The sequence below is a fragment of the Haliotis asinina genome, chromosome 9, assembly GCF_037392515.1.
Source record: "Haliotis asinina isolate JCU_RB_2024 chromosome 9, JCU_Hal_asi_v2, whole genome shotgun sequence".
NCBI classification, from domain to species: Eukaryota; Metazoa; Mollusca; class Gastropoda; order Lepetellida; family Haliotidae; genus Haliotis; species Haliotis asinina.
Window position 1 is genome coordinate 19,549,892 of NC_090288.1, and position 25,006 is coordinate 19,574,897.

The 25,006-nt window shown below is 36.3% G+C and overlaps 1 protein-coding gene across 2 annotated transcripts in view; it reads left to right on the plus strand.

Annotated features, from left to right (window-relative positions):
* LOC137295552 (molybdate-anion transporter-like) overlaps positions 1-25,006 on the plus strand; it is a 78,412-nt gene that overhangs the window by 41,574 nt on the left and 11,832 nt on the right. Inside the window, exons 9-13 of one of the 2 annotated variants that reach the window (XM_067826941.1) lie at positions 4,379-4,433; positions 5,967-6,069; positions 8,644-8,711; positions 10,171-10,250; positions 16,548-16,584. In XM_067826941.1, the coding sequence (XP_067683042.1) occupies positions 4,379-4,433; positions 5,967-6,069; positions 8,644-8,711; positions 10,171-10,250; positions 16,548-16,584 (343 nt within the window). The remainder of the gene's footprint in view (positions 1-4,378; positions 4,434-5,966; positions 6,070-8,643; positions 8,712-10,170; positions 10,251-16,547; positions 16,585-25,006) is intronic. The other variant, XM_067826940.1, reaches the window with a different exon arrangement.

Sequence of the window (25,006 nt, forward strand, 5' to 3'; positions counted from 1 at the left end):
AGATCGTCCTACCAGCTCGCTGTTCATCACCATCAAAGTACCAGAGGAAGAGACTACTGGTTCTGTATCTGTCTTTCTGGAGTGGCATTCAGCATGCCTTCAGTGACTATTGACAAGCAAACTTATTTGTGATGTTCACTCCATTCCATTGATTATATCAACCTATGAAGGTCCCGAGGTCGAATAGGTCTTCAGCAACCCTTAAAAGGCAACTAATAATAATAATAATAATAATGTAAGTACGAGACAAGCTCCAGAATGCCAAGATTCAAGATAAACTTCGGGCCGACAACAAATCTCGTTTAAAGAAAATCTGGAGTTCAGAGCTAAATGCTTGAAGCAAGGCCAAAGCCACCAATACCTTTGCTGTGCCAGTCCTCTCCTATTCCTTTGGAGTAGCTGATTGGACAAAACAAGACATCCAGGGTCTTGACCGCCTGACCAGATGGATCATGTCTGATAACAGAGCACACCACCCTCGTTCCTCTCTTAATCGTTTATATATGCCAATCAGTTCTGGAGGTCGGCTTTGATTAATGTGGAAGCTCTTCATGACAGAATTTTATTGTGTACTTTTGCACATATTTATTTATCGGATGATCCTCTGGTGATGCATGTCAAGACTCACGATGAAAGCAAGGAATTCCACAGCTATTTTAATCGTGCCAAGGTTGTTGGACACAATCTGAAATTTGCAGTTGATTTTGTTGATGGCGATGTACTGCTGGACGGTACGGTTCAATGATTCTATACAACACCTGGGATAGTCATGACTGCTTATATTGCAAAAATGAATCGCGAAATAGCAGTTCAAAGTGGAGCGGTCAAATCAGCTGATTGTTTTCAGGTCATGAGACTAGATATCTCAATATCACACATTTAGAACTGCAGTGTATTTGCATTGTATGTGTACTCAAATCGCTTCGGTATTACATCCCATATGACTGCATTCATGTACTTCACTGCGGCGAGGAGCTGATGTAGTGCGTGAAAAGTGAAACTCTGAAATTCGTGTTATGTAAATTTCATCGGGTCAGACACTGTGGGATTGAGATATTTGACAACACAAATATTTAGCAGGAAGAGAGAGAAGTGACGAACAATGGTCAAGTAATTGTGAAATAACAGTAATGGACGAATTGTCAATCACCATCTACATGTAGCCATGCAATGTTGAAATGCAATAAACATGGACATAAGTAAAATCTACTTTTTTTCATGTCTGTAATGGTTTGTGATGCATAAAATATAAAATCACTGTATGGATAAATAATGCATAGAAACACTGGAAGTTTCTACTGTATTTTAATTATCCTGAAAAGAGGGTATAAGATATTTTTTTTTCTTTAAGCTTTAATAAAAGGAAATAATAATAAAATATGCATTTATTAGATATAATATTTCAGAGAGAAGAAGCAATACTACTTCTAGGATAAGCTCATATTCAAGGGAACTTTCTAAGTTCTCTTTTTTTTTATTTTGATAACTAAAAAATACATATATTCATACTAATTATAAATTTCAATCTCTAGTATAATAAATGGCAGTTGTGTTGTGTTGAATGGCAGTGTTGAATCAACAAAGGTTTACGTTTTACTGTTGTGTCTACACACAGCTTGCCTTTGCAATGAAAAATTTAGGCAAGAACATTTGCCTGAACACTGCCGTTCTGGTAGAAAACGTTTCCCGGAAGATCTGTACCATTTCCCCCAAACACATCTGGGTATAAGGCTTGCTGAGGCCCATGGGAAAATCTCGTGCAGTTCAAGAATTTCGATTGTCACCCTTATTTAAGCCTTGATGATTAAGATACTTGTCAGGGGGAAGAGAAACCTCATGTGAATCATTTGGCGCACGCAGCTCCAGGTAAAATACTTTCTTTGTCAGTCACTGCATTATTTTTTTATTAGGATGTTTTATGAATATGTGAAATAGATATGTTTTCGTTATGTGCAGGTTTCTTGTTAATTAGTGTGTTTTTGCACAGTGGTGTAACAGCTGGCTTATTGTGAATACGAGCAGAGTATTTTCTCATAGACTTGAATAAAACCGTGTCTAACGTGACGGAAGTTTGTGTACATGGGACAGTTCTCACCAAGCGTGAGCCTAATTGACTTGTAATGGTTTGTTTGTTAAACCAGTTTACTATGTACTAACTTGTGGGGACCGCTTTGTTCATCTGTTAGACACATGGTGCGAGTTGGAACCTGAGATGTGTCACTGTTTTCCGCTTGTTTGAGAAATGTTTTGCTAGCGAGGACGTTGTGGCTGTGTACCCGTCATCATGTGACGTGATTGTTAGAGCTACTTCCTGTATATAAACTTTGCAGGGAAGTTTCGTATTGTTGAGCGCCTGTTTAATAAGCCTGTAACCTGTAGAAACAACATTTGTTGTCACCTGAAATTGTGTGCCTAACCTGCTGCAAATATAATAGACATGTATTGATAGAATCTCTGTATCATTTATTTGATTTTGACTTGTGTATGAGATTTGTTTTATTGTGTTATATTGCCATGAGCCAATGTAGTTCCGCCCAACTGACTGAGAATAAATTTAAGTAAGCAACCAGAGTTAATTCCCCTGAGGCGCAGGGATAACAACAGCGTTTGGGCAAAAACATAAAAAATTGGGCTTAAAACCTTCACAATAATCACATTATTAAAATAGTCATGAAAATGCTTATAGTGTATTTATTAGAGCTAGATCTTCAGGTTTTGTTGCAATAAATTGACTTTTCAAATTCTAACACAAATATATGTAACAAAATCAGAATCCTTTCCCACTTTACGTTTTAGTTTTTGTATGAGTGAGTGAGTGAGTTTGGTTTAACGCCGCTTTTAGCAATATTCCAGCGATATCACGGCGGGGGACACCAGAAAATGGGCTTCACACATTGTACCCATATGGAGTTTTTGTATGATGGTGTGTGTGTACTTTGATATTAAATTAGACATGCATGACTTAATTCAGTCATTGAACATATCATCTGTTAAATTTGTAAATATATAAATAAATGCGTAAACACATCTTCATAGGAAAATTGTGGGGTTAAGTTCAAATTTATGTCATCAAAAACATATATTTGATTTTAAACACATTTTCTGTGTTAATTCCTAACAAACCTACATAACCTAAAGTTAGCTTTAAGAACTGTTGAATACAGAATACACAGTTAAAGTTAGATAATATATGGTCAGTCATGGGAAATATTTGTCAATATAATCTTATCAAAACAAGAAACACATGTGTAATGTAATTCTATCATGCACATCCTCTTGGGAGGTCAGAATTATATGTTATTTGTTGAGACAAATCTCTGTAAATGACAATTCATATTAGGAGCATTATGTTGTGTTAAATTTTTGTAAGAAATGAAACATTAAATTCACATATATAAAATGACTCACAACCCAGACTGATGGACTTATTTTACAAGGGGTAAATATTTTATCGCAAACTATGATGACTGGTGTTTCTGATACTACCAATTAACTGCTTGGATGATAGGTGTTTAGCACTTTTACAAGTGTACATAAAAATATGCAGTAGTGTCAGAATTTAAAACCAAAATGGATCAGATTAGTGAGGAACTGCTGTTCATAACATAATTAATATTTTTCTAACTAATTGTTACATTCTTTATGGAATTTCTTCAATTCTCAGGGATGTAATAATCACAAATTGGTGATACTGCTGCCACTAACAATCTCAGTTCCACTAACCTGATGTCATCGGGCTTCATTTCCAATTTTCACTTTTCAAACTGTGTCTTTCAGTTTGCTGGTAATAGTTCAAATGTTTTAACTTGAAACTTTGCCATTACCGGAGCGTGTCACGTTGTGTTATTCCGCTGTGATTTGCCACCCGATGTTAGCTTGGTTTATTGACAGCATTTTAGGGGTACTCTATTCTGATTGGCTAATGGTTTGGTAGGCGTGTTATTTTATGTAAATGAGTCTCCTGAGTCATGTCACGCCATTCCCGAATTCTTACACCAAAAATGTTGATCGGTGGTAACAAAGATATCTGTTTCGATGAATTTAATTATATTTAAAGAAAATATTGTTGAAAGCCTATAGTATTTGTTTTTGAATTTAATTATAAGGATTGACTGTGTGTTTCTTTCATTGCATTGATGTATGAAACTAAAAACCAATGTGCAAACTTTTGTAAGAATCTGCTACTATAAGACTGTAAGGCTTCAGATTAGAGTTACTGCCTGATCCATGTCAAGAAGTAGCATACCTTTGTCCCTGTGTTGTGAAAGCCTTTTGAGGGTTTCCAAGTGAAATCCGATTGTTGTGTTAAAATTACTTGTCAATACTTGTTCAGTTTACTTTCCATGTTGTCTTTCTGAAATGCTCTAATTACTTTCAGACCTGTGCTGTTTACGGCTGCCCTTACTCTGTTGACACCTATACTCTTCCCAGGGGTAGGTATTTGTGTTATTGTCTGGGCATGTTCCTCAGTATTGTATCATCTGCTCACACCAACTGAATATTAGGAAAAGGCAACCAATTTACTCTGCAGTGCTGGCTCTTTCAGACACTCTCAATGCACTTGTGCTAAAGGATATCCTTAAACTCAAGGGTAGATTGCTTTCCTTGTTACCAATGGATTAAGCAACCCCATGTCAGTGCTCATTCACCATTGCTGCTTTGTATTGTGGAGACCATGCAGTGAGTTGACATCACACATATAACATGGAATACATCTCCCACTGATCTGGACGTAGCTCTGTGAAGGTGAACTTCAAGCCTGGAGACCACCAATGTGTACTTCTTGTTACATGCTTTTAAGGGAGTAACTTTATGTCAATGATATGAGAGACCAGTTGGGTGTTGTCCAGATTTGTTATGTCCATTACCGCAATATACCTGATTAGAGGAATATTGATTTTGCCAGACAACCAACAAAGCAACCAGTCAACCATTGTTTCAGTCAGTTATCCTCTCTGTATTCAGAAAGTATTTGAATGTACAGTTGAACCCCGTTTATCCAGACGTTTTGGTTTCACTCAAACATCATCCAGATTGCGAGATGTTCGGTTAACTGGAGCAAACAAGCAAAACGTGAAAATTAAGTGAAAACAAAAACATTTTCATGTACATGTATCAATAAATCAACAGTCAATAGTAATAACAGTGAATCATCATAACATATAAGTGTACCGATAATACATGGAAGGCGGACCGCATAAAGCGTGTGGAGTTTCAGATGGTAAGTTAGATGAAATCAATGATGAAAAGTCTCCCTTTTTGCCAAGTGCATATCCCATTTCCATTATTTTAAACACCCTAAAACATATGACATCGCGTTGAACTTATGCTGTCTGCAGAAATTAAACTTCCGAACGGGATCACATGACTTAGATCATGTGGTAGGCTATTTTTAGCTTGCATTGCGACGGATAGTAGGGGTTGATTTATAAGTGTTATATACAGTACAATTACAGTGTAGTTTACCTTAATCCTACTTGACATGTGTTTCCTTTACTGATGAGATATTCTCACTTGCGCCAAATCCAAATGAACAACCCGTGTGACACACGCCACTAGTGTTTTGATGGCTAATTAATCAGTTCACATCAAATGCCTTCCAATCACCTTGTCGTGTGGTAAACGATAGTGACGTGACACATACACATGAACGTTGCACAGATCTCCCCGTCCGGATAACTGGATCATTTTTCAATGGAAATCTATAGGAATGGTTTGAAAATTCGTCATTTGGGTCTGGAATCGCGGGGTCCGGTTATGCGAGTATAATTAATGAATGTAAGTTTCGTTTCACATAAAAATCGTCCAGAAGGTGGGGTTTCCAGATATATGGGGTCCGAGTAAACAGAGTTCGACTGTGTATGCTGACAGCATCTTAATTTAGATGTCTTGATATAATGTTGGAAACTGTTAGTTTTGGTTCATAGTGTTTGTTTCAATCTGTACAACTGTAATTTATGTTTCAGAACCAGGCAGTCATATTCACAGGCTTCTTGGTGTTTGAGATGTGTGTTGGGATCTTCTGGCCCTCCCTCGGCACAATGAGGGGAAAATATGTACCTGAAGAAAGTGAGTTTCCACAATTACTGTTAATGCTACCAAGATATTAAAGGATGGTTGAATTTTATTGTTTGAATGAGGAATCATGGTCCCATTTTATGTCTTTCACATTTTCATACAAATAGTGAGTGTATGTACACATGAACATGAAGCATGCACATCAGTCCACCAAATATCATAGTCAGCTGATGATGGTTCATCAGGATAGTGTATGTATCTGAGCAATGGCAGATATCTTGGGCAATGATTTGGAGATCCCAGGTCATATGCAAGATATGTCAAAATGCTAATCCAGTTCTAAACATGGCTGTAGCAACCAGGTTTAGGAACCTGTGAATGATAAGTAATCAGGAAGCTCTTGAACATTTAAGATAGTCGTGGGGCCTGAAATCATGATTGCTTACTCATGGTGTTATAAATTAGACCATGTCATTTTGCTGATTTATCAATGTCAACAAAGACATGCCGAAGTTTTGTGTTGCTGTCAGTTGTTCTTTGGGGACGGGTCATGGTGCACATGCTGTGTTACAAGCAGTGTCATGCAAAATCCTATTGTCTGTCAATCAAATACACATGTTGCTATCAGAGAAAGTACCGGTAATTTTGATTTTGTAAGTCGGGGAAAACAAACTTAAATGGTATTTATCCTCAGAAAGAGTGCTGCCAATTTTGAAAATCATGAAGTCGCGGGCTAAAGTCCGGTAGAATTAATGAGATTATGGTTTGTTTTCATCCAGTTAGGAAATCAAAACTTTCTGCTTGTACTTAAATATGTATGTGATACATGACCAAAAGAATTTTGCGTGATACATCTTGTAGCATAACAACTTCTTCCACAGAAGTGAGGTAGGGGTCAAAGTGACAATACTGCATGCTAAATTTCTTCATTTGCTAAATTCACTTGGTTTATAAACGTTCACTCACCAGTATGTGGACAGTATTCAATGTACGTCTTTTCATTTGGTCTTATAATCCTAATTACTTTATTATCATACTTGTATGCATTTTAAAACTTAATAACAAGAAGCAATTTGCTGATGCTTATTGTGAATGCATAACAGGAATGTAGTATCTAGACATTTTATAGTTTGCCATTGTGAATCATAATTTGCATGCAAGCCTTAGTAATTGTTGTCTGTATCATTACACTTCATGACAAAAACAATGATTCTGTTGAATGCTACAACAACTTAACAATAACGAAATGCAAATATTAAAATTAATTAAGGATTGACTGTGTGTTTCTTTCGTTGCATTGAGGTATGGAACTAAAAACCAATGTGCAAACTGTATGAATCCGCATAGCTACCTTTTGGTAAATCCACATAAAAGTAATTAATCAATCAGCATGTTAGCGGTTAATCCTTTGATCGATCCAGACACAAGAAATGCCACATGGGGACCTTTGTCGGGTAATCTAAGTGGCGTTACCATTAATTACTCCTGTTATAAATTAATTAACTGAGCATTGAGTGAATGATGACAAATAATGTGTGGGTTCAAACCACTTAACATGGATTACAACCTACCGACGCCAAGTGATGTTGACAGAATCACCCATGAAAACAAGTTGTGACACATAAACTAGGCAAAGCAGGAGACAAAGCTAAATGATAGTAGATTGTGAGAATATATAGCTTTCATTTTTCACAATAGCTTTCCAAAACGAAATATTTTACCCTCTGAAATGTAAATGAATTCTGCATAGGCCCTCATATCTATACCTCATATTACGCACCTCTCTGATTGGTTGAAATTTCATTTGCGGCTGAGAATTGTGCGCTATTGTCAAAAAGGCCGATTTAAGGTAATTAAAGATCGAAATGAGTAGTTTTAATGATGGGGTTCCATTTGTAACGCTGCCAAGGAGTGATTTATATATTTGCACCCCTAGAGTATATGTGATCTTTAAGCAACAGTGGGAAATGCTGTTAGAAGCATGGTTGTGGTAGAGTGGCATACATCTTTCACACAGGAGAAAATAGCCAACAAACTTAAGTCAACATTTACTTATTTGCCAGTGTGTCAGTTAGCCCTTTACTAATGAGAGTTGTTGTTTTTGTCATTTGCCCATCAAGTAGTGTAACAAACTATTCAACAATCAGGAATTTAGAATTCTAATAGTATCGTTCACTGTTATCATAACTATCAACAGTTTCAAATGTTGCCATTAGTTATGATTGTAATAGTTCTCTATTAATACTATTGCAATAGCTGACAACTATGTCAACACTATTTTATTGGTGTAGGATACTATTACATTAGTCAACTGTTCCCCAATACACAGATACCTTGATCTGCCCAGTGCCAACTGTTCTCCAATACACAGATACCTTTATCTGCCCAGTGCCAACTGTTCCCCAATACCCAGATACCTTGATCTGCCCAGTGCTAACTGTTCCCCAATACACAGATACCTTGATCTGCCCAGTGCTAACTGTTCCCCAATACACAGATACCTTGATCTGCCCACTGCCAACTGTTCTACAATACACAAATACGTTGATCTGCCCACTGCCAACTGTTCTACAATGCTCAGATATTTTGATCATATGATGTATTTAAATTTTCTTTCATTTCCAGCCCGAGCCACCATCATGAATGTTTTCCGTATTCCTCTCAATCTTCTTGTTGTTGTCATCCTCCTGCAAGTGAGTACTCCATAAGGAACACAATCATACGGCTCAGTCCCATAATTTTATTACCTGCCTTGGCTTTTTTTCCAATCAGGTGTCTATGCTAGAAAATTGAGTGTACCAATTACAAGCCACTTTTGCTTCTTAAGTTATTTTACAGATCCAACTTGGCAACACAAATGATGCAGAGGTGTTCTGAAAGATGTAGAAGGAGTTCTGGCATATTTCTATCCCCCGGCATGTAATGCGGTTGATATAGTCGACGCCCCCGTCTGTCCGTCCATCTGCCCGTCCGTCCATAATCATTTTGAGCATAACTTAGAAACCATTCAAAATTTTTAGATCAAACTTGATAGACGTAAAAATCTCAACCTATATGTGTGCCTTTTGCTATTTACAGAGTTTTGACATTTTTATTTTTTTTTGTTTTTTGGTGTTAGTCTAATGGTGGGGTGGGTTTCGTTTCCAGAGCAGAACTCAAAATCCATTCCATATTTTACTGCAACACTTGGTAGATATATCAATCAGAACCTAAAGTGGTCCATTTTGTTATGTAGAGGTTTTTGTGATTTATTTTTTTTGTCGGTTTCCATGGAAACATTTCGGACTTTCTCAAAAGTGAGAGGTATGATTCATTTCCGGTGCAGAACTCCAAAACTGTGCTATATTTTTCTGCAAAACTTGGTAGATATATCAATCAGACCTGAAGTGGTGCCTTTTGGTATTTACAGGTTTTTGTGAGTTATTATTTTCTCAGTTTCCATGGAAACATTTTGGACTCAGTTTCAAAATTGACGGATGGGCTTCGTTTCCGAAGCAAAACTCGAAAACCGTTCAATATTTTTCTGCAAAACTTGGCAGATATTTTAGGCAGACTACAAAGTCATGCCTTTCACTATTTATAAAGTTTTGGCTTATTTATTTTGGGGGGGGGTTTCCATGGAAACAATTCAGACTTAGTCTCAAAATGAACGGATGGGCTTTGTTTCTAAAAAGACATTAAGTAACTGTCAGATGATTTGCCGTTTCAAATATGTGGGGGCCATGAATATATGTCATCTTCTGATGACTCTTGTTTAAAAGTTTTGGACCTGTGAATTTGTCTGTCTGATTTCCCCAAAATTTAGTCTCACTGCGAACAAACCTTTGTAGCTGCTACTGCTATTTTTGTTGACACTGGCAAGCTCAGTTGTAACAGCAGCTTAGTTGATTGGCTACTTTGAGCCAGCAAAGGGATGTGATAAAATTATCGTGTTGAGCCATAGATACATCTGATAAATCTCCACTATATTCTGGAGATACTGAGGATGCATCTGCACGCTAAATGAGAATACTGGTACTTCCAGGTACCTCACTTATTATGTTTTGTGATTTCTCTTTTATGTTCTGTGGTAAAACCAACATCAGTAGTGAAGGAATTAGTGAACCTAAAGAAATGTCATATGTTTACAAGTATGTTTCCTTTTGTCCACAGAACCTACCAATCAACACCATATTCCTGTGTTGTGTGTTTTTCCTGTTCCTTGCTGCATTTTTCCAGCACCTACTCTTCCAGTAAGTACTTTTGGCAATTTCTCCTGATGTGATACAGATACTACTTTTGTCCACTCTGAGATTTTTCTCATTTCAATATTTTTACTTTATCATTATATTTTGTCCAAACTTCAAGCTTATGCAATCCAGCAGTCATTATCATTGTTAATATTCCAGCAATATACCTCTCATATATCTTTGCCTGAAATCCTGAATTTAGGGTGTCATCAAACTTAAGAATCGTCAGATTTTCAACAGACGTGCCCTTGTCTATTAACTATCCATAACCAGTCTATATTTCTAAACCTCTGAACATGCACAGCAAGGGAGTGTGAACTTGGGTTTGCTGTCCTTTTCACCATTCTACACTGATATCTTTTCAGGATATTACTACATGTCAGTGTCCATTGTTCCTTAGAGTATGTATTCTGGCAGTGATGTAACTGAAACCCTCTATTCCTTATATTACATCTACACCTGGTGTCCATATCTAGATTGCTTATACAGGTTATAACTCGTTATGGACTGTTGAGTGAGCAGGGAACTTCTGTTGAAAATCATTTGGTTCTATAATGTAATGACATCCAAAACGCACTATTTCTGGCAAGGATGTAATAGTGTGTGAAATCTCTGAACTTTTGATAATGTTCACAAATGTTGGATACTGTATGGTGTTGAATGAGTTAGCTGGATGTGTTTGATAATGGATAGCCTGTGGGAAATGTGTCTCTTCCTTACCCAGACAATAGTTGTCATTTGAAGCACTGATAGGAAAACCACACCCGGTACAAAACTTCCAGATGCCTCCAAGAATATCATATGGTGGCTTTTTATGCACATGACATTATATCAGCTGGGAGGAGCATTACGCCACATACTGATAAACCACCAGCTGCTACATGTAATGCCCAGGATCTGGTTGTATCATTGCCAGCATTGAAACCTAATGATACATTAAACCCTTAAAGCATCATTTTAGTTAATGGCATCATTAAAAACACTTATTATCACTCATTGCATAACACTCATTATCTGATGGACCCGTGAAGGTCCCAGGGTAGAATAGGCCTTCAGCAACCCATGCTTGCCAGAAAAGGCGACTATACTTGTTGTAAGAGGCAATTAACGGGATCGGGTGGTCAAGCTCGCTGACTTGGTTGACACATGTCATCGGTTCCCAATTGTGCAGATTGATGCGCATGTTGTTGATCACTGGATTGTCTGGTCCAGACTCGATTACTTACAGACCGCTGCTTTATAGCTGGAATATTGCTGAGTGCGGCATAAAACTAAACTCACTCACTTACTCATTATCTCATGATGTCCTAATGTAAATATTTTCATTAAATTTAGGGATTCCCCGAAATATTTTCACAATTCCCCGAACTAAACATGTAAGCGTTACTTTTAATTGTCTGTCAGAATGGCATTTTAACGGCTAAACCTTTAACGAAAGCAAATATTTTGACAGCTGGCAAGAAACACACCCAAATAATTCTAAAATGTACCCAATAAAACTAGAATTGGTTAGGGCTGTTTTATAAAATACATAAACATGAATGTCCAAGTGAGCTTTCCACCACATCACATATTCCAAAGTGGTATTAGTCACTAATAACAAAGGTTTAGAAGAAAACAAAACACAGTGGGTGTGAAAATGAATGTTGTGCTCATAACACAGGGCTTCCTAGAAATATAAACAAAGCAAAAATCAGATTTTATGCGGTGCAGCATTTTCTCAATGTTTTAGACATCAGTTCGCACATTCATAGCATGCATGGGCTCAATATTTTTCCATGGCCAACATGCATGGAAAGTATATGTTCATACAAAAGTCCTGTCAAGTGTGACACCAGGCCAGATACAAAATCATAGAGAATGGCATAGGTAATTATCAGCATTTCTGACCTATTCAATGAAAACAATAAAAACAAAAAACCATACCCAGATAGTCAAAACATTTCTGATAACTTACATACCCGTAATACATTTATGGACAAAAGTTCCCTTTGCAAAACCATATGTACCCATATCCACGAAGCCATTTTATGAGAAATATGTCAATTTTAGTGATGTCATACGTCCACAGTCAAATGTCATTGTCATATTAGGCAATTTCTTAGAGGTGAAAGTCGGTTCAATAAAAGTAAGCACAATCACTTTGTTGTGCGGATTACACTTTTTAGTGTTAATGTATAATCTGCGTATCATTCAGATATGTTTTCATTAAACTAAATTAATTATCAACATTTAGTATTTTGAGTAAAACGGGCAAAAGTAATAAAAACAATCTATTTCAGTGAAATGTATATGCACACAATTTAAAGAAATTCTCCCCTCTTCATTGAATTTGTTTATGTTGTATCATAGACCAAACAGTGGCAGATAATCATTGGCCAGGTCGCTTTCTTCACCAATATTATGACTATCATGGTTTTCAATAATTCTGTGAGCAAAACATCATGAAAATATAGTGTCATTATTCACAGCAAATTCTCTTGAAACATCAGTTACAATGACTTAGTGTAAAGCTAAGCAGAATAATGACCCCTTGTCTTTATAGGTGTTTGACCTTTTTTGTTTGTTATAGATGTCATAGAGGAAAATCCATTTTCAACACATATTGCTTATTCACACAAACTAATTTTATATATACTTAGATAACAGATAGTATGTATTTTGTTCACTTTCTATAAAGATGCCAAATAAAACATATGGTAGCACAGTACTTTTATCATTGCACAATAAACATCAGAGACAACTTCGTTCCCATGTGATACATGTATGTAAGTCTGAGATGTGATAAATCTCCAAATCAAACTCGCGAATACATGGTAACTTGTAATGTTAACAATGCAGAGATAGATGTGATGGTCAGCACTATTTGATATCTATACTGAGAGATGTAGCTAACGCTGTGTGTTAACAATGCTAACACAGATGTACTTAACACTGTGTGTTAACAATGCTAACACAGATGTGGCCAACACCATGTGTTAACAATGCTAACACAGATGTGACTGTCGTGTGTTAACAATGCTGACACAGATGTGGCTAATGTCGTGTGTTAACAATGCTGACACAGATGTGACTAATGTCGTGTGTTAACAATGCTAACACAGATGTGGCCAACGCTCTGTGTTAACAATGCTAACACAGATGTGACTAATGCTGTGTGTTAGCAATGCTGACACAGATGTGGACAACGCTTTGTGTTAACAAATGCTGACACAGATGACTAATGCTGTGTGTTAACAATGCTAACACAGATGTGACTAATGTTGTGTGTTAACAATGCTGACACAGATGTGACTAATGTCGTGTGTTAACAATGCTAACACAGATGTGGCCAACGCTCTGTGTTAACAATGCTGACACAGATGACTAATGCTGTGTGTTAACAATGCTGACACAGATGTGACTAATGTCGTGTGTTAACAATGCTGACACAGATGTGGCCAACCGTCTGTGTTAACAATGCTGACACAGATGTGACCAACGCTCTGTGTTAACAATGCTGACACAGATGCGGCCAACGCTCTGTGTTAACAATGCTGACACAGATGCGGCCAACGCTCTGTGTTAACAATGCTGACACAGATGACTAATGCTGTGTGTTAACAATGCTAACACAGATGTGACTAATGTCGTGTGTTAACAATGCTGACACAGATGCGGCCAACGCTCTGTGTTAACAATGCTGACACAGATGTGACCAACGCTCTGTGTTAACAATGCTGACACAGATGTGACCAACGCTCTGTGTTAACAATGCTGACACAGATGCGGCCAACGCTCTGTGTTAACAATGCTGACACAGATGCGGCCAACGCTCTGTGTTAACAATGCTAACACAGATGTGACCAACGCTTTGTGTTAACAATGCTGACACAGATGACTAATGCTGTGTGTTAACAATGCTAACACAGATGTGACCAACGCTCTGTGTTAACAATGCTGACACAGATGACTAATGCTGTGTGTTAACAATGCTGACACAGATGTGGTCAACACCAAACTTACGCAGAGGTATGCAGTTGAAATTTCTTCAGTATCATGTTTCTGATGGGGATAACCATAGTTGGACTTAGAGTGGATTCAACATTTGTTAAAAATCAGCTATGTACCAAATGTATACTTTGGTTTTATGTGTCATTGACATTCCTTATTCCCTAGTCAAGGGAATGATGATGGCAATAAATTTCTCAAATGTGCTTTGTTATCTTAAATTTGACTGAGTATGTTTGGTGTGTGTGTCAGTAAAGCAATATTCAATGATACATGTTTCAAATCATAACTGATCATTAAGCCCACATTTGAATTTGTATGAATTTGTGTATTCTGTATAACAATTCTGGCTTTGCATGGAAATACAAAACATATTACTTTCAGCAGTATTTCTATTCCTTTCATATTCAGGATTGGTGACAACGTCCATCAAAACAGAAAACAATGAAATTACCAAATTACAAGTTTTATAAACATGTCCCTGCTTTGCAACTATTTCATAATGCTAATGATTATTGGTACAGTCCACTTGTCAATGAAAACCACAGTAAGGAGAAACATCTGGTGAAAATTAAATCATTATGCCTGTGTATTGAGAGTTCTTTCTAGGTAACTTTATTCTCTTCTATAAGATTTTCTGTTCTCTGGTATCTATTCCCTTGCAATCCTTATTCCTAAAAATCCAACCAAGGTTTTCACAAGATGCAGAACTGTTTGTCAGTATGTACAAATGTAAGAAATCAATTACTAGGCTATCACCATGATGTTTGACAATACATTATCTAGCTGAATATCATTTGAATGATGATCTAGATAGTAATGATGTGAGGTCCTATTCCTTGTAATCATCACGTTGCCTGGAATTTGAATATCCACAAATCAACATCCATTAACAGGGATAGGACCTTTCACAAATCAATATCTATTAACAGGGATAGCACCTTTCACAAATCAGCATCCATTAACAGGGATAGGACCTTTCACAAATCAACATCCATTAACAGGGATTGGCCCTTTCACAAATCAACATCCATTAACAGGGATTGGCCCTTTCACAAATCAACATCCATTAACAGGGATCGGCCCTTTCACAAATCAACATCCATTAACAGGGATAGGCCCTTTCACAAATCAACTTCCATTAACAGGGATAGGACCTCTTACAAATAACATCCATCACAAGAAATTTACAAATCAGCATTCATTAATGGGAGCACTCACAAATCAACATCCATTAAAGGGCTAGGGATTTTCACAAGTCAACATCCATTACTGGAAATAGGGACTCATAAATCATCACAAAGAGTATGAACACACAGATATCATTATTACCTCATACTCATCATCATGAGGCGTGAGAGACCCTCCCTGGTAGATATTAGATGATCTTTGAGAGGTCAGACACCAGACAATGATCAAAATTTTCCTTTACTGATTATTTGGCTTGAAATGTATGTGTCCTATCATGGCCTCCCCACAACCTGTGTACCTGCTCATGTAAGCCAATTGGTGCAGCCCAACCATGTATCCTTATGCTGCTAATATTTGTCAACAGGGCACAGACAAACACAAACAAGGTACAATACTAGTCTCTTCCATAATATATAGTAGTTAGTAACAAGGGGTGTCTCAATTCTTGTTAATTTCAATATTGAAGCAAATGATATCCATCAGTAAGATTTTATTTGTTTTTTTTTTGTACCAATAGTGACACTTTGTGTTTGTCACATGTTCATGATTTACAGTAATTTGTTCAGTGAGGACTTTCAGTGTCAAGATTAACATTTTTCTAATAGAAAGTATTGCTAAGTATGATGTATTTTGAAGTTTGCACTATTGGGACCCTCACTGTTTTGAACCTTCATTGTTTTAAGGGTTGTTGCCTCAGACATGTTAGTCTGGCCAATTTCTTCAAACAGACTGGAGCAGCTGTCCTAAACACCATTTTGAAAAGATGGCGACAGACGATGCATTTGTCTTCTAGGCCTTGTCTCCTTCCCATTGCCCTGTCCTTCCTCTGGTTTCTCTTTCCTGCTAAGCTGATTTAATGCATTATTGGTGGATGTGATATGATATTATGGTGTACAGTCCTTGGCACTTCAATGTAACTTTTGGTCCATTTGTATGGTGTCTTTTTGTTCACATATTACCAAACTTCAAAAGAATTCTCATATTCATTTCAAAAGTTTCTGTGGTATGAAATGTTATCTATTATTCTTAAATAATGTAATGCATGGTTTTGTTTCTGTTTTCCATTGGTGCTGTCTTATTTCTTGTTATTCCTCCCCAATCTGTCCCTTTTATTTCCAGAAAAGTTAGATCACCAAGGGGCGACCTAGGGACACTGGTAAATGTTTTGTTTAGTGAGATGTTTCTATTCTGTTTGCTCGATTCCTAACCTACAGAAGCTACACTTCCTCTGACCTGTGTATGACAACCATCATAACTGCCACCATTATATCTCTCACTGGCAACATGAAAATAGAAACTTCACACTTAAAAGTTTATGTGTTATATCCAAGTCATCCAAGTTGACATCAAGTGTCAATATTCTTGTTTATATCATGGGTTTCTGGGAAGGAGGTTCACCAAATTAATCTAGTGTTCTGTCCACATGCAGGACAGGCGTTTGTTTGAAAATGAAGTAGTGTTTATTCAGATTCTCTTTAATTCTTATTAAGTCAATGGAGGTGTTGTATCTGCTTTCTCAGTATTTACATTAAGCGGGTAATGGTTCAGGATACTCACAGTGCTTATGCTTTAAATAGTTTGTGGTTGTGTATTTCCTGTGGTGTACTCACCTGACACAAACTGTTCATGGACATTTTCTCACGTACCACTGGATGATAAATATCTGTTAATGGCAAATAACTCATTCAACGTAATTTCCAAAATGTCATGAAATTTGACACCTGTGAAAGTACTGTTTGGCAATATTTAATGGATTAACCTTGTTATTGCCATGCCAGTGAAATCTCTCAGTTCTCTTCTTGTGATGCCATTCAATATTTTCATATCAGTAAATTTTATGGTAACTGTTTGGCATTCTTTGACATGCAGGTGAGATATTCTACAATGCCCCATTAGCAAAGGTCATCTTGACACTGCACCATTAACAATATAATATGCATTTAAGCGTTGTGGAAATATTAAATGGTGTGTGTATTGCAAAAACGTGTGTTTTGTACTCTGGAATGAGAACTGAGCACCTTGTGTGTGTACAATGGCACACAGTTAACACAGTTACATGGGGAGCATGCCGTGGTACATGCAGTCAAGGTCTATCATCACATGATATATAAAGACCAACCTCTCGGTGCACCATGTTCATTACGGGTAACACTTTGTGTGGCTAGTGTATGTATATTCTGGTTTAGGACACAGTAACTGAAGGACACTGAACTTTGTTTAGTACAGCTACTGAGGTGGTAACATTGTATGCATGGAAACTAGCAATTTTAACTTGCATATCTAACCCCTTGCACCTATTTTCCTCTCTCTGTTCTACTCTGCATGCTAGGAGTGTGTTGTTCCCATATCTAGTGGTGATGGCAATAGTAGTGATTAGTCACTTGAATCCAGTGTGTTATTTGCTCACCTAGATGCTCACCCTCACTTTGTGCACAATGGCGGATCTTGGCATGTTGACTGAATCTGCCTGTGACTACTGTACCATATATAGATTACAACATGGACAAGCAAGGGAACAACAAACAATGAAATGCCAACTAACCCAAAGTCAAGGAGACCTTTGCTTCTGTATGCATTACTTGTATCGTTCTCAGTAATTGTCATAATTAATTTTCTTGTTGTCAAAGTTAAAAATAAAGTTCCATCATTTTTTATATGATTTAATACAACCATACTTTTTGTACCTAAATCTTTGGGTGTAAGTAATTATACTGATGCATTTTGTTCAAACAGTACCTATTGGTTGGATTGGTTTCAAGTTTTGGACCACTTCCTTTGATCTTATTAAGATTATAACTTTCTCAACAGTTACAGCAATTTACAAATTGAACTTATGATAAGAAGGGAAGTCTCAGCATGCCAGTAACTTACAGAATTTCATCCTTGTGAGATTATTTATATAAAACCTATACATACCATTTTCTAAGAGACTCATAACATGCCAGATACAAGTAATAGGATATTTATCATGTAGACAACATCGTGTGCAGGTTGTATCATTTATAGTATCATTGCTATGTTGCCTATAATTCTGTACTTTGAGATTATGAGACTGACATCTTAATTTAGCAAACAGCCATAAAAAATCTATATATATGATTCAGCTTCAAAAACAGTTTTAATGGATTTTTAGAAGGAAAGATAATACGACTTGTTTTGTCTTGTATTCCAGTCTTGGATATCTTTTTCAACACAGTGCTTTTTAAGTGTGGATATAAATAGGGAAATATCACCCAACTCTTGATTTATCCACTCATATTCATGAAAAACCTGTTGTGAATAATAGTGAACATACGCTTCTGGCTACCATTTTCGTCATGTTGCTTCAACATTTGAGAACATGCTGCTGGATATCATGAAAGGTGTAAACGAATTAACCAGCACCAATATCTAATACAACTGCAACTGTTTCTTACTCACAGGTTGTATTTGCCAGTATCACCCAAAACAGCTATAGATTTCTTACTCATTGATAAATATTTTTTATGAAGTTATTTTGAACCTTTTCTGTTGAATCTGTTGTATGTTGTGGCAACTGTTTCCTTTCCTGCGAAATACCATTCTTCTGATCTCAAGTATCCTCCATTTCTATAAACTATAAAGATGAACTTCAAACCCACATTACACTAAATTGCTCTGATATATCTAACTTTCTTTGTTAGTCAGTTGGCAAGTCTGCTACCAGGACTACATCTTTTGCAATCAGTAGTATTTTAATTACCTCAGTGCACTCCTTCTTTAACAAGCTGATTTATAAAAAGATAAACACAGAAACAGACTGACCATACAGCCCTGAGCATACAACTTCAACGGAAGTGATGAAGTACTGTGTTTTTGTCTTGTCCTGATCGAATACAGGACAACACAACATTAATATACATACTTTCCAACACCTTATAGATCTTACCATGGACATTGTTTATTCTCAGATGTAACATTTTCCTCCTGTTTCTAAAATCAAAAGCTTTTTTTTAAATCTGTAAAAGCCACATAGAAGCAATTTTTAGGTTTTCTTGAGTATTTTTGTACAAGAGCAGTCAGTGTAAAGATATTCTCAACAGTTGAATAGTTATGAAGAAATCATGCTTTTCCTTCGTTTAACAGTTTATTGAATCAACGAATTGTAGCAACATTCTAAAACAGATGTGAAAACTTTACCTTCACTTAAGAAAGAAGTTCTTCTATAATTGTTAGGATTGGAAGAATCACTGCTCTTTTATACAGCGGCAACAAGAGACCAGTACTCCATGATTCTGGAAAAATTCCAGAGTCCATGATAGCAACAGAGTATGTAGATAAGGAGATATGAAAGAAGATTATTGAATAAATTTTGGTGGAATCCCATCAATTCCTGGTGAGATCATATACCATACAACATGAAATAGATAAATGATCTGATTTGGTCTGGATATGAACTTTCATGTGATTCTTCAAAGGCATTTAGAAATTGGCGTAGTAATACAGAACAAATTTTTATGGATAGCAACTTCTTGAGTTTATTTTCACAACGCTTCGGGACTTAACACAGTGAAGCTTAACCCCCTAGATGCAATGGGACATATATGTCCCTCCTCTTCACCCCTCACTTTGAAGTCCAATAAAATTCTAAATACACCACACATATATAAATACTTCACAGTTTTGAATTTTGCGGAAAATTCCTTGTTTCTTGATACCATCCACTATTATCTCAGACCAAGCTAAAGTGCTTAAAATTGCTTTTCAAAATAGGCTTCATCGTAAATGTCGCTATATTTCACACTACACAAAATCGTGATTCAGAGCGTTATTTACTGTATGATTTGAAATTTGAAAAGTGGATAATTACTGGGAGTATTGAATTTAAAAAATAGCATATTAATGATCACTGATATCAAGAAACGTTGCCGATGAACCCAGAATCGGTTGGGATGTTTTCGAAAATACACTTACACGAATGCTGAAGTGCGCTTTCCGCCATATTGGTTAGTGTTTACAAAATCATCTTTCGAGAAGGCCGGTATTGAGACACCTATAAGATCTCGTATATTTCATAGTCAGCTGCGACGAATACATCATTGAATTCCCCACACAACTTTGAGTCAAATTACAAATGGTCTTTGTCACCAATACCAACTGTCTAGGTAAAACGAAAAGAAAGATAATTGGTATGAAAATGAATGCTGTGCTCGAAAGACAACGCTTGTTTGAAATGTAAACAAAGAAAAATTCCAATATTAAACTGCGTAGCATTTTCAGAAATTTTCCAACATCCAACCGTCTAATCATTGCTTGCAATGGCTCAATACGCTTAGTATATTCAGAAGAGTATCGTAGCAAGAAATAGCACATTATAAACAGATACAATGAAATTATTTGGTAATTCATAAGAAACTGCCATACTTTTAGTGCTGCGTGACGCCATGTCTGACGCAAACTCACACAGAACAACAACGGTACTTATCGGCATTTCTGGCTTCTTCGTCATTTATAATGTAAACGATAAAAACATCTAACAATACACAGATAGTCAGAATAATTCTGATTACTTACATCTCACATTTATGCAGAAAAGATCCTTGAATTATTGAAAAAGTCCTTGCAAAATCCTGTGTACCCTTGTCAGACAAGCGAAGCCACCATTTTGAAAGAAATCTGTCATCAGTAGTGATGTCACACATCAACATTGTTGCACATATTAGGCAATTTCTTTGAGGTGAAGATCGGTTTAACAAGAGTAAACATAATGCCCATACTCTTCCGATTACACTTTTAGTATTGTCATGTATATTTTGCGTATCGATCAGATATTTTTTCATGAAACTGATTTCAGTATCTACATATAAGGTATGTTTTTATTCTTTGAAAGCTTTGATTTTTTGAATAATATTTACATGGGAAATTGACTCAGTAAGTGTACTATACCACATTTTAAGCATCAACACAAGTGTTGGAGGATCACACGTAGCCATTACGGCAACATTTGCTTTAGTTCCCAGGATGTACAATATTCAATACGTTGGGACAAATATTGCTGTTCCATATGGACAGGTTAATAAACAGCGATTTAATTCCAACCTATAAGTAAAAGTGATAATATTAATGAAAATATATAAACCAGGTCATGTCTTAATTTGGACAAGCCTTACGTCCATATTTTAATACTTCTCTACTGAAAAAGCGATCTCTTTGTACCTTTCATAGCATACTTATGAAGTGAAATAATTACATAAACATAAGAAGAAATGTCTGTTTCCTAAATGAATTTTCAGTGAATATTCAGGTGTTGTGAAATTTTCATTTACGCTCAATGCTGGACAGGTATTCTTGCTGCTCACAATAAGATATGTAGTAAAACCGTGTAATTGTTGATATATTCAGGACACTATTTCAGAGGTAAAACCATTCATTTTATATTTTGGCTAAATGGTGTTGAATTCTGACACAGAAGCTGAGATCTTTTACACATTGAGTGTAAATTAGGTTAGAATATATACTAATCAGCAATCAGAGTCATCTTTTTCCGACGTCACAAAATGCACAAAACATGCCGTGACGTCAACTAAAATGTCGCATTATTTTCAGTTATTTCATTACATTTGAAAATGTGTCTGTTGCTCTGTTAATAATGATGCATAATTAATCAAAATACATCTACACAAACAGGAGAATATGGGAACTAAATTATGTATTGAATAGGGACATCCAAATCGCTGTTACCTGATTTTTGATGTAGTACACTGGCATCCTTCCTTACAAATTGTGAACCTACCAAAAAGTATCCTCTCACATTGGGGAACTTTGTATTGGAATAGTTTGGTTCAATGTGAACAAATATACTGTCCGTATCCACAGCAAATTCTCTCCATGTGATCTGAGTTACATTGACCTAATGTAAACCATAGCAGAGTTATGCCCTATTATCTTTATACGTGCATGACCTCTCTGTCGACGTTGGACCTCATAGAAGAGAATCAATTTTTGACATTTATTGCAGGTCATTTTTGATTTTGTGAGTATGATGTTACGTAATATCACACCCATCCATTTCATATACACTTATGTTGTTCAGATATCAAGCTGCATTTTCTTCACTTACACTTTCCGTAAAGATGCCAAATTTAAGAAATCGAAGTAGAGGGCTTTTATTGGTGCACCATAAAAAATGGGGATATTTACTGTTTTTCAACATTTACTGTTTTGGACAACAGTTAGTAGTGTCTATTTCTCAAACCCCTGAGGTAGCCTCAGTCATATATATACCAACGGATAGGAAATTAAATATTCTACATTTCTGTGCAATTTTATAGCCGTACACAGATCCAGGACCATGCGAGCGCAAATCTCACACAACGTTCACTTTTCAAACCTTACGAAAATGTGCGCGTGACCTCACAATGCTTATGACTTATGACTAGGGACTTGAACATTAATATCATGAGGGACATATTTCCCGTAATCACTTGTACTTCGTGGGTTATTCTATTTATTACCCATTCTGTAATTAAACTGAGAAACCAGTACTTCTGAACTCCATGTCGCATCTTGCAATGTGTTTACAACGTAATCAGCTGATTTGAATTAACTCATTAAGGCCGAGATCCGCGTAAATGCGGCAAATTAATTAGCTTCTCAGAGCGAGAGCCTCGTATTGGGGGTAATAAAAAGCACCTCTTATTCAGCAAGAGCCGCATTTTGGGGGTTATGAAAAGCACCTCTCATTCAGCAAGAGCCGTGTATTGGGGGTTTTACATTTTAAATTCGTACTGTACCTATAATTTCAATCAATTTAGCAGTAATGATCAAAGATTAGCCTTTCTTACGAGAGAGGTTACTTTCTGTGTTAATCAGAAGAACTATTAATGTGTTTTGATAACAATTGCTTGCAATGTCGGGGGCTTATACGGGCAAATGAACACATGTCTGCAAGAAAAGGGATTATGAGATGTTGTTACAGGAGGTACGTGTTTGTTACTCGTCATTGGGAGTGAATACTAAGATACTGTGTTCGCACATTGATTGAATTAACGGTGACAAGGTTACAAAACCTGCTTCTAAATTAAATCATTCATTCATTCGTTGTAATAGTTCATATAATGAATCGTAGACATAAATAGCAATACTGTATTACACTCATGTTCATGTAGATTTGAAATAAACCAAGTTACTAATTTAGACCTTTTGATTTTTTAAGTTAACTCTTGCATCTACTCATAATATACATATGACGTACACATAACCATACAAAGGTAACTGGAGTATTTTGTTCAAGCTGTTTCATGCTTATTTGAAATGTGATTTTTCAATGCAATTTACATAAGCATTGTGTAAGAAATGTTTGTATTTGATCTCTGTAATTATCTTATCCACTGTAATGATCACGTGAATCAGATCCATCGTCAATAAAAGGAGGATAATATATGAGTTACGGAATTGATGTGTATAATCATTCAATCAGACAACACTAAATGAGATATGTGAACACCTCTTTCAACCTCAAAATAACAGCCTCTGGCCAAATGCATGTCCAGGTAAACTTTTGTCCCGTGACAAGTGTAAAACAAACTAATGTGCGGTTACATCATTGAACAACCTGTTTTGTGGAGTCACGCCCATTGTCAATCTTCTGAACCTCATTTGCTTTCAAAACAAATATAAGTATAAGTTGTTTCAAAGGCATTTAGAAGTTGGAGGAATCAAACTAAAAGTGCTTTATGGTTCAACTTCTTTATTCACTCACTTCACCTGAAGAAGAGACTAGAATCTGTCTCGAAACGTTGTGACCTTGTATAATAAAGTAGTTGAACCATAAAGCACTTTAGTTAAATATAAGTATGCCCATCTTCATAAATATTTGGGTCGATTCAACTACAAGTGTATACATACCAATAAATCAGTATTGTGTTACTTTTTTTAATTCTATAATATATGTACTGGAATAATGATATTTATTCGTAACAATGTGCAGATTATATTGAAATGTTCAGCAAGCCATTATGTTTGATGTACAAGTAGTGTGTGCAAAAAGTATATGCAAATAAATACTATCTCTACTCAGTGGTTGGCTTGGGTTATCCGGGGTAAAAATAATCGGATTGTAGTGCTTTGAGCGCTTCAAAGAAAAATAAACTCGTCAAAGTTGTTGTTAGTTCTACGTGTACATTTCAGGCATGCTTACGATTATATATGTTCACGACACACAAAGTTTTCATGATAGCTGGAGTCGATAAAGCTGAAATCTAGCATATCGATTGGTCAACGATAGTCAATCTGTATCCAAGCTTTCTAGTGACCGAACATACTCTTCAGAAATTTAGCCCACGCCCCATCACCTGTCATTTCCAATGCAACAGGTATCTCATGATACGATTGGTCATAGATAACAAATCAGGGAGTATATTGAACAGCTAAGATACAAAACAACCTATTCGGGAACTTTGATGATACCCATCCCATGACCCTTTGTCTTATGTATGTGCAAGGAATAGCCTTATACAATATGTATGCATGTATGTTCGTGCGATAACATATATTTTCTGTGTTAAATCTAGATGAACCAAAGTGACAAACTGTGAATCTGTTATATGTAAGTCACAGAC